The sequence below is a fragment of the Tamandua tetradactyla genome, chromosome 1 (assembly GCF_023851605.1).
Source record: "Tamandua tetradactyla isolate mTamTet1 chromosome 1, mTamTet1.pri, whole genome shotgun sequence".
NCBI classification, from domain to species: Eukaryota; Metazoa; Chordata; class Mammalia; order Pilosa; family Myrmecophagidae; genus Tamandua; species Tamandua tetradactyla.
In genome coordinates this window covers 18,076,999-18,089,094 of record NC_135327.1, presented here as the reverse complement: position 1 = coordinate 18,089,094, position 12,096 = coordinate 18,076,999, and the positions used below count along the sequence as shown (strand labels likewise).

The 12,096-nt window shown below is 35.1% G+C and overlaps 1 protein-coding gene across 6 annotated transcripts in view; it reads right to left on the bottom strand.

The window, feature by feature from the left end:
* Positions 1–12,096, bottom strand: part of PIGU (phosphatidylinositol glycan anchor biosynthesis class U) — a 156,409-nt gene that overhangs the window by 104,286 nt on the left and 40,027 nt on the right. For all 6 annotated transcript variants that reach the window (XR_013179694.1, XM_077170863.1, XM_077170855.1 and 3 more), the window contains one exon: positions 1,612–1,676. Coding sequence is in view for 2 of the 6 variants with exons in the window: in XM_077170833.1 (XP_077026948.1) it covers positions 1,612–1,676 (65 nt within the window). In the remaining 4 variants the exon portion in view is untranslated. The remainder of the gene's footprint in view (positions 1–1,611; positions 1,677–12,096) is intronic.

The following is a 12,096-nucleotide window of genomic DNA, read 5'->3' as shown; positions in this document are numbered from 1 at the left end:
CTAATATATTTTAGTCTTTGTTTCCCCTATTTTTTTTTTATACCTGTGGTAGTTAAGTTCAAGTGTCAACTTGGCTAGATGAAGGTGCCTAGTTCTATTGCCGTGGACATGAGCCAATAGCCTGTGAACTTCATCTGTTGCTGATTACATCTGCAGTCAGCTAGGAGGCATGCCTGCTGCAATAAATGATATTTGATTTAATTGGCTGGTATTTAAATGAGAGAGCTTAACGTAGCACAACCCAAGCAGCTCAGCGTACCTCATCTCAGCACTCACAGCTCAGCCCCGGCCTTTGGATTTGCAGAAAGGAATCACCCGGGGAAAGTTGTTGGAACCCACAGGCCTGGAGAGAAGGCCAGCAGAGATGGCCCTGTACCTTCCCACTTAAGAAAGAACCTCAGTTGAAAGTTAGTTGCCTTTCTTCTGAAGAACTATACATTAACTAAATAAATCCCCTTTTATTGAAAGCCAATCCATCTCTGGTGTGTTGCATTCTGGCAGCAAACTAGAACAATACCTCTTATCTCTCCCTTTCATTGATCACTAGCATTTCGATCTATTTTAACATTTATTCCCCTATTATTTACTTATTTTTAACCCATATGTTTTTCACATCTGTTGATAAGGTAGATAAAAGGAGCATCAGGGATGAATATGCAACTATGTGATGATATTAAGAATTACTGATTATATATGTAGAATGGAATGATATGTTAATATTTTTGTTTGTTTTTTTGTTAATTTTTTTAATTAATAAATAAAATTAAAAATTTAAAAAAAGGAGCATCAGACACAAGGTTTTCACAATCACACAGTCACACTGTAAAAACTATATCATTATATAATCATCTTCAAGAAACATGGCTACTGGAACACAAGCTCTACATTTTCAGGCACTTCCCTCCAGCCTCTCTAATACACCTTAACTAAAAAGTTGATAGCTATATAATGTGTAAGAATAACCTCAAGGACAACCTCTCGACTCTGTTTGAAATCTCTCAGGCATTGACACTTTATTTTGTCTCATTTCTCTCTTTCCTCTTTTGGTCTAGAAGGTTTCCTCATTTACTTGATGTCTGTCACAGCTCATTCTAGGATTTCTGTCCCATGTTGCCAGGAAGGTTTACACTCCTGAGAGTCATGTCCCACGTGTTTTACTATTCTTTTTTAATTTAATTTTTGTTTTGCATGGGCAGGCATTGTTTACTATTCTTAAGAACTAATTTTATGGGTTGAAATAGGATTTTTTGAGCTTTCTAAGAAACAAAAATTGCTGTCACAGTTTTCATTGGAAAGCATGTTCCAAAGAACCATATTATTGCCAATTAGCATATAAACTATCTGTGGACTGCAGACTCTTCACAACTTATTTGCCATTAAAAATGGTAACTTCTACAGAAGCTTCACCTCCTTAACAAAATACAATCCAGAAATCACTTCCAATACAAGTGTAAAACCTCCTTATTCTCATCATATCTAAAAAAGGGGCTGTTTCTAAATATGATTTTCAAAAACAGATCTTTTAAAATGTTTTCACAAAATAAATAGAGTTTAGGCTTTGTTTATTATAAACTATTTTTAGTACCCAGAAAAGAAAACAAGAACACTTACTTCATGAAATACTGCTCCAGAATAAGGAGACACTCCCAAGTCCAGCAATGAGAGGCCTTCAACCACTGAAAAATAAGACATCCAAGTTCACTCAAATTTCACAGACTTATGCAGATGGCCATAAACCAAATTATTGCATATTTCTAGGACCAAGAAGGACCTCAGAGTTTGTCATCTCCAACAAGTGACTTTAAGTCTTGATGTGAACATCTCCAGTGATGGGGAATTTTCTTCCATACAGCAGATCCCTTTCCACTATGGGGCACTGCTCATTATTGAAAACTTTATGTTAAACTATAAGAGCTCCCTGTAACTTCCATCAACTCTAAAATATTACTTATTTCTGTACATTCTGCCCTATTCCAAAACAAAATAAACCAAAAAATTAGAAGCGGGTGCAAAACGATGTTCACAGTGTGGAGAAACCAACATTCACTTTCAGGTGTTGCTTGTTTGAGTGACACTTGTAACGATCTTTCTAGAGGGCAAATGTACTTTTTAAGCATGCAGATTTTTTTTTTAACTTTTTTTATTAATTAAAAAAATTAATAAACAAAACATTTAAATATCATTCCATTCTACATATACAATCAGTAATTCTTAATATCATCACATAGTTGCATATTCATCATTTCTTAGTACATTTGCATCGATTTAGAAAAAGAAATAAAAAGACAACAGAAAAAGAAATAAAATGATAATAGAGAAAAAAAAGACTATACGTACCATACCCCTTTCCCCTCACTTTCATCTACCACTATTTCAAACTGAATTTATTTTAACATTTGTTCCCCCTATTATTTATTTTTATACCATATGTTCTACTCTTCTGTTGATATAGTAGCTAAAAAGAGCATCGGACATAAGGTTTTCACATTCACAGAGTCTCATTGTGAAAGCTATATCATTGTTCAATCATCATCAAGAAACATGGCCACTGGAACACAGCACTACATTTTCAGGCAATTCCCTCCAGCCTCTCCACTACATCTTGAACAACAAGGTGATATCTACTTAATGCGTAAGAATAACCTCCAAGATAACCTCTCGACTCTGTTTGGAATCTCTCAGCCATTGACACTTTGCCTCATTTTACTCTTCCCCCTTTTGGTCAAGAAGTTTCTCTCAATCCCTTGATGTTAATTCTCAGCTCATTCTAGGGTTTTTCTCAGTCCTTTGATGCTGAGTCTCAGCTCATTCCAGGATCTTTGTCCCATGTTCCCAGGAAGGTCCACACGCCTGGGAATCATGTCCCATGCAGAGAGGGGGAGGGTGGTGAGACTGCTCATCATATTGGCTGGAGAGAGAGGCCACATCTGAGCAACAAAAGAGGCTCTCTAGGGGGTGACTCTTAGGCCTAAATTTTAAGTAGACTTGACCTATCCTTTGTGGGGTTAAGTTTCATATGAACAAATCCCAAGATTGGGGGCTCAGCCTATAGCTTTGGTTGTCCACACTGCTTGTGAGAATATCAAGAATTCAACTTGGGGAAGTTGATTTTCTCCCCACTCTCAACATTCCCCGAAGGGGGCTTGCAAATACTTTTCCAGTCACTGATCAAATCATTCTGGGATTCATCGGGGGATCACTCTGGACAAACCAACGAAGTCTCATGTGCTACCTGAGATTCCAAGTACTTATGACATTCAATCAAACTATCTACATGAGTTATATTAGGAAATGCTCTAGTCAAAATCTAAATATTGTAACAAATAAACATTTTTTGCTTTAGTCTCACACATAAGGTGACATTTTAAAGTATTAATTATCATCTATTTTCAGCACCCTGCAGTAATGACATTCCTTTGTTCTTCCTCAAAGCATGCAGCTTTTGACACAGAAATTATTGTTCTTAGGGTAATTTATTTTAGGGAAATAATCTGATAGGTTCTCAAAGAGATGTATTCATTATAATGTTTACAATACAAATTAGTGTCCATTAATGGAAATTTATTTAAATTAATTATAACGTATATACATATATACACATACATACACATGTACCAACACAATAGAATATTTTAGAGTTAAAAATTAAACTATGGTGTAGAAAACGTAGGGAAACACCTTCAAAATCTAGTAATAGGAGGTAGCTTCTTAAATTGTACACCTAAAGCACAAATAGTGAAAGAAAAAATAGATAAATGGGAACTCCTTAAGATCTAGAGTGTCTGTGCCTCAAAAGACTGTCAAAAAGGTGAAGAGGCAGGCAATTCAATGGGAGAAAATATTTGGAAAACACATATCGGACAAAGGCTTGATATCCTCTATACATAAAGAAATCATACAGTTCAACAACAAAAGAACAAATGATCCAAATATAAAATGGGCAGAAGATATGAATAGACTACTTTCCCAAAGAGTAAATACAAATGGCTAAAAAACACATGAAGGGATGCTCATTTTCATTAGCTATAAGAGAAATGCAAATCAAGATGACAATGAGATACCACCTCACACCTGTAAGAATGACTGCTATTAAACAAACAGAAAACTACAAGTGTTGGAAAGGATGTGGAGAAATTGGAACACTTATTCACTGTGGGTAGAAATGTATAACGGTGCAGCCGCCATGGAAAACAGTTTGGCAATTCCTTAGAAAGTTAAATCTTGAGCTGCCCTATGACCTGGCAATACCAATACTTGGTATATACCCAGAAGAGCTGAAAGCAGTGATACAAACAGACATTTGCACACCAAAGTTCATAGAGGTACTATTCACAATTGCCAAAAGATGGAAACAATCCAAGTGCCCATCAACAGACAAGTGGAAAAACAAAATGTGGTACATACACATGATGGAATATTATACAGCAGTGAGACAAAATGAAGTCTTGAAGCATATGACAACATGGATGAATTTTGAGAACAAAATGCTGAGTGAAGTCAGACATGAAAGGATAGACACTGTATGATTTCACTATTACAACTCTGATAATCTCAGAGGTGACACTGTAGAATATAGCAGACCTAGAGGCAAGGAAAGGCTACCCAATGAGGTTGAACTTAAATGCAAGGTAATAGATAGAAATAATGGTAACTATTTAGTGGGATCATATAAGTAACATTGCCATATTGAAGGTGAATATGATTGAAAGGGGATGTATAGTGCCATGTATTCCACTGATTAAATATACAATTATAAATAAGTTCTTGCATGAATCATTTCAAAGGTTTGATATTGAACAAAGTTAGTAGAAGGGTTTAGGGGGAAAACTAAAAATGCATCCTATGGCTGTTAGTTAATAGGAAGACATTAACAGTACCACAGCACTATCAGGGACAACTAATTAGCAGGGAGGGATATGTGATAAGGAGTAGGTTTGAATTGGTATTTGGTGAGGCTGTATTTGTTGGCTCTTTGTCTCTAATGACCAATGAAAACTGTCTAAAAAATGAGAGTTCTGCTGACTGTACAACCAAGTGAGGATACTGTAAGACATGTTTTGTTTATTTTGGACATCATTCATGATGCCCAATAGATGGAGGGAGTCTCACAATGACTGAGAAGCACAATGGTGAATTGTGACATATTTATATGATGAAATATGCAGTTTTAAAAAGGAAGGACATTGAGAGGCATGCAATGAACTGAATAAACCTTGGTGACAATGTGTTGTGCAAAATAAGCTGGAAACAAAAGGTCAAATACGCTAAGGTCTCTTTCAGAAAATACTTATAAAACTGGAGCCTAGATTTTAAGCCCTTACAGCAACCACATTTATTCTGAAGTTCCAAGTGTATTTCTAGATTTTGAGACACTAAGCTATATGTGAATCAGCTGGCATTTTCCTGGAACATTGTGTAACTCTGTGACACCTAAGACCCAATGTTACAGCCCTGAAAGTTAGCACAGCTATATACAATAAAGAGTTAAAGTAACCAAAAAAGAAATCAGGGCTCAGAAGTAAAAACAAAGCCAATCTGAATGGGACTAAGGTAAATCAAAATACAGGGTAAAAAAATGATAATGCATGTACTCTAGACCTTCACCTATTATATCAGACCAAATGCAGAGAGGTTTATTAGGTTCATAACTTAAATTTTCTGCAATAAACAATCTAAATCAACGTGTCTGGATAGTTCATTTAACAACCCAAACTCCTGGAGTCTAGAACAGGAACAAGGTCTTGTAATTCTGAATAGCTTAATGTAATACCCAGATACATCTCAGACTATAGTAGGCTGATAATTAAAAAGTATTGGCAAAGTCCCTTGAGGGTTTAAAGGGGAAAAAAATGGAACTATTAAACTCTCCATCTAGGAAACCCCAGGAACCCTCTCAACCACTAGGGACTCCCAAGAAAATAGGCCAAGCCCTTGATTTTGAGGTTTGCCCTTATGAAATTTATTTCTGTAGTGAAGAAGCTAAGACTACCTACAACAAGGCCTAAGAGTTGCTTCTAAGAAACTTCTTTTGTTGCTCAGATGTGGTCTCTCTCTGTCTCTCTCTCTCTCTCTAAGTCAACTCTGCAAGAAAAATCACTACCTGCCCCACTATGTGGGACATGACATTCAGGGGTGAAAGTCTCCCGGACAACATGGGGCATAACGCCCGTGAATGAATCTGGCCCTGGCAGCTTGGGATTGACAATGCTTTCCTGACCAAAAGTGGGAAAAGTACAATAAAATAAGGTATCAGGGGCTAAGAGAGATGAAAAGGAGTCAAAAGGCTATTCTGGAGGTTACTCTTAGCACTTCAGTTAGGTAGTGCTAGTTGCCATGGGATGCTAAACCCCAACCAACATCATTCCTGTTAACTCTTAAGTGCACCTAAGGCTTGAACTGAGGCTCTGTAAAAGTTTCATGCATTAAGTTTGCTTTCCTGGAACCTACAATTTCCAAAAGGTTCCTAGGCCAGGTAAATCCTGAAACCCAGAGGGACCAGCCTCTCCAAGTTCACTAATTATATCACCCTATTTAGTGTCAACACCCCTTCTCAACATGAAAAAGTCAGAAAGGGCATTGCCTAAAGATCCCTAAAGACTAGGAGAAGAATCAAAGGAGAAGAAGGAATTATAACAAAGAAAATAGGATTTGTGAATACAACAAATTTGTTGAGTACAACTGTTGAATCACTATATAGATATTGCTTCTAGCCTCCAGTGTTTTGGAGCAGCTAGAAGGAAAAATCTGAAATAGTGGAATGGTAACTCATAACTAACTCTGAAATCTGTTCTATAACTACTTGTTTAAATGTATTTTGAAAATTATTGCTTTTTCTTTCTTTTCTTTGTATATATTTCACAATAAAAAATGTTTTAAATATATGCTATGATATAAATAATTGAATAAATAAATAATGGGAGAGAAAGGATAGCGCTTTCTTAAAAAAGAATCCTTAAAGAAGAATTCTAAGTAATAAATATATAGAAGGGAAGACAGAAATAGAAAGTCACCATATGGAAGATACCACAGTGATAATTATGAAAGACAAGTATCATCGATGGATGCTAAAATTAATAGGCAAAAATATGATAAGAAACAAAATACTTTGGAAAGGGAAAAATAAAATTTTACACTGGATAAAATATTGGCACTCACTACGTTCACCACATGATCAAAATTAACATCACCCATAATATCTTGACCAGGCAACATCAACATCATGTACCACTTTATATGATGCACCAAGACAGTCATAAAAACACTACGGGGCATTATACTGATATTTCTTTTAGTCTCCAGGACCTTAGAGCAGCTACAAGTAAAACCCTAAAATTGTAGAATTTTAACCCATACCAAACTCTGAAATCTGTTTTATAACTAACTTTTGCGATGTACTTTGAAATGCATTGCTTTTTTGTATGTATGTTATTTTTCACAAAAAAATTTTTAAAAAGGAGAAGTATAACAGAGAAGATAGGATTTAGCAAACGAGTATGACTGCTGAATCATTATATTAATATTTATTTTGGCTTCTAGTGTCTTGGAGCAGCTAGAAGAAAAAACAAAAAAGTGTGGAACTGTAACCCATATCAAATGTTAAAATCTGTTCTATAACTACTTGTTAAAATATACTTGGAAATTTGTTGCCTTTTGGTTATATATGTTATATATATTCACAATATGTGGTTATATATCCACAATAAAAAAAATGTTAAAAAAGAAAAACAAAAACACTTCTGGGGACCTGTGTCAAAAATGTGGTATGCTTACCAAAAATGTATGACCTCAATATAATCAGAAAACATCAGACAAATCCAAGCTAAGATATATTCTATGACATCACCAGCCAGCAAGTACTCTTTAAAAATGTCAAGGTCCCATACACTTCCCCCCCGACACACACACATACACAAAAAGCCAAGGTAATAAAAGACAACGCAAGTCTGAGAAACTGTTCCAGATTAGAAGAGACAATGGAAACATGACAATTAACTGCAATGAGGAATCACGAGTAAGATCTTGGACCAGAAAAAGGATAATAGTGGTACAAATGGCAAAATTCTAATAAAACCCGTGGATTATTAGTTAACTATTAGTTAATAATATCATATCAATGTTAATTTCCTAGATTAGATGATTTTACTGTGGTTATATAAGATGTTAACTTTAGGAGAAGATAAACGAAGGGGAAACAAGGGCTCTATTTTTGCAACTGTTTTGAAAATCTAAAGTTATTTCAAAATAAAGAATTAAAATAAAATAGTATACTAGATCTATATTTACTGAAGGAAAGAATGTCCATGAAATATCCTTAAATGGAAAAGCAGATCATAAAACAGCATGTAAAATATGATAGTTTTTATTTTAAATGTTTATAAGCATTCATTCAATTATTTGGGAGAAAGTGAATGACTATGTTTTCAATGAAAATTGCCTGGAAAAATTAAGGCAAAGATGTTAATAGTGACCATCTCTGAGGGATAAGATTATAGGAGACTTTCAGTTTCTTAGACCTCTTCTGTATTTACTGAATCTTTAATAGTGAGCCTTTAGGATTTTATAATTATTTAAAAGAAACAGGAGGGGCCCTAAATAGTCAAAACAATCTTGAAAAAGAACAAAGTTGAAGGATACCTATTTCACAACTTCAAAACTTATTATAGGGCGGGCCGCGGTGGCTCAGCGGGCAAAGTGCTTGCCTGCTATGCCGGAGGACCTCGGTTCGATTCCCGGCCCCAGCCCATGTAAAAAACAAACAAACAAACAAAATACAATAAAACAAGAAAATGTTTAAAGATGTTTCCCTTTCTTCCTCCCTCCCTTCCTTCCTTCCATCCTTCCTTCCTTCTCTCTGTCTTTCCTTCCCTTCCTCCCTCTCTCTTTAAAAAAAAAAAAAAAAAAAACTTATTATAAAGCTATAGTAATAAAAACAATCTAGTAGTAGCACAAGGACAGACATATAGACCAATGGAATTGAACTGAAAGTTCAAAATTAAATCCAAAAATCTATGGCCATTTGACTTTTTTACAAGGACCTCAAGTCCATTCAACAGAAAAAGAATAGTTTCTTCAACAAATGGTACTGGGAAAACTGGATATCCACATGCAAAATAGTAAAAGTCGACCCCTATATCACACCACATACAAAAATTAGCTTAAAATGGATCAACCTGAATATAAGAACTAATACTATCAAACTCTTAGAATAAAATGTAGGGAAATATCTTCAAGACCTTATACTAGTCAATGGATAACTAGACTTTACACCAAAAGTACAAGCAACAAAAGAAAAAATAGATAAAGTGGACTTTATCAAAATGAAAAACTTGTGCCTATCAAAGGACACTATCAAGAAAACGAAAAGAAAACCTACAGAATGGGAGAAGAATATTTGGAAACTGTATATCTGATAATGGTTTAATATCCAGAATATATAAAGAACTCCTATAGCTCAACAAGAAATAGGCAAGCCATTTTTAAAAAATGGACAAAAGACTTAGACATTTCTCAAAAAAAAGATAAATGTCCATTAAGCACAAGAAAAGATGTTCAAAATCATGAGTCCTTAGTGAAATGCAAATCAAAACCATAATGAAATAATACTTCATACACACTAGGATGGCTACTATTATTTTTTTAATGAAAATAACAAGTGTTGATACAGATGTGGAGAAATAGGAACCCCTGTGAATTGTTGGTGGGAATGTAAAATGCTACACCACTGTAGAAAACAGTTTGGCAGTTCCTCAGAAAATTACATATAGAATTACAATTTGAGACAATAATTCACTTCTAGGTACACACCAAAAAAAATCAAAGCAGGGACTCATTAGTTTTACACCACTGTGCATAGCAGCATTGTTTACAATAGCCAAAATTCAAGTGTCCATCAACAAACAAATGGATAAACAAAATGTGATATATTCATATAGTGGGATATTATTCAGCTATAAAAAAGATGTGAAGTTCTGGTACATGCTACAACATTGATGAACCTTGAAGACATCATTTGAATAAATTAAACCAGATACAAAAGGACAAATATTGTATGATTTCTTTCATATTAAATACTTAGAATAAGCAAATTCATAGAGACAGAAAGCAAAATCGTGGTTACCAGTGGTGGGGGGAGGGGAGAGTACAGAGTTAGTGCTAAATGAGTATGAGTTTTGGTTTGGGATGATGAAAACAATGTGGAAATAATGGTGAAAGTTACAAAGTATCGTCAATGTACTTAAGGTCAAATAGTTGTCCACTTAAAATGGTTAAAATGATTTTTATGTTATGTATATGTTACCACAATTAAAAGTAAATTAATTACTTTTAAAAAGATACCAGAAAATTTTTAAGGGCAATACTGTACTATAGTGTCTAGGGATGCTCATTTGGGTGATAAACTAAAAATAAAATGCAAAGACATAATTACTATAAAAGTCGGGGTCTGGTAATAGTTTCTTATAAGGGAAAGAAGGGGTTATGACTGGAATGGACGGCAAAGTTCTGATTCTTGACTTGGATGATGATTACAAAGCACCAAGGGATTGAGAAAACCTTCTTGACCAAAAGGGGGAAGAGGGAAATGAGACAAAGTGTCAATGGCTAAGAGATTCCAAACAGAGTCAAGAGGTTATCCTGGAGGTTATTCTTATGCATTAAGTAGATATCACCTTGTTATTCAAGATGTAATGGAGAGGCTGGAGGGAAGTGCCTGAAAACGTGGACCTGTGTTCCAGTAGCCATGTTTCTTTTTTTTTTTTTTTTTTTTTTTTTTTTTTTAAAGGAAAGACAGAGAGAAGGAAGGAAGGATAGAAGAAAGGGAAACATTTTTTTAAACATTTTCTTGTTTTATTGTATTCTGTTTCTCCGTTTTTGTTACATGGGCTGGGGCCGGGAATCGAACCGAGGTCCTCCGGCATAGCAGGCAAGCACTTTGCCCGCTGAGCCACCGCGGCCCGCCCCCAGTAGCCATGTTTCTTGAAGATAACTGTATAGTGATATAGCTTCCACAATGTGACTGAGTGATTGTGAAAACCTTGTGTCTGATGCTCCTTTTATCTACCTTGTCAACAGATGAGTAGAACATATGGAATAAAAATAAATAATAGGGGGAACAAATGTTAAAATAAATTTAGTTTGGAATGCTAAAAATAAAAAAGTGTTTGGCATATAACATATTGAACAATACATTTTCCTGTGTGGGTTTCTGATTCTGTAGTTATTTTATTAAAAAAAACTTTTTTTTAAGCACTAACTCTGTACTCTCCCCTCCCCCCACCACTGGTAACCATGATTTTGCTTTCTGTCTCTATGAATTTGCTTATTCTAAGTATTTAATATGAAAGAAATCATACAATATCAGAACTGTTTATCCTAACCTTGACTTTCATAGATGAATTGGGGATGAGTTTCTACATAAGGTTGAGAAAAGGTGAAAAAATGGCAGATTGATATTGGCAGATTTTCAAAAAAGATGGTATGTAGAATGTAGTCTATGGAACAGCCATGCCTAAAACTTGCTAGCTATTCACATAAAACATTATTAGCGATGTGGCCTTGGGCAAGTGACTTATCTCTCTCTGCCTCAATTTTCTTATCTATAAAAAAATGGTGACAACAGCATCTACATCATAGGATCATTAGTTTATTAACTAATGCCTAAAGGGATGAAAATAGTTGCTGGCATATAGAAAATATTATATTAGTGTTAGTGATTATTTTTTTGGCTTGAGAAGAACATACTTGCATTTCGTCAAGCAGGAAACTGGTATACATTTTAGCTGGACTGTCAAATAAACTGATGGGTCTGTAGAAATGGGTGACACAGAAAGCATCTCTTTCTTATTATAATGAATATCTGTTATTTTTGCCTGCCCAGTATCAATTTCCCTCTCTTCTGCTAACAGCACCCTAGTTTTCCTATGGGATACCTGTCACTTCCAAAATTTGGTGAGACTGTATCCTCTCCAAAGTGGCAGATACACAACTCAGGCTGACCATGGTAAGTAGGTGAAGAACTGGCACATGACCCAGATCAGTTCAATGTGACTCAATTCCAGGGCTTTTGTTGAACTCATTCAAATAAAGCAACCCTTTCCT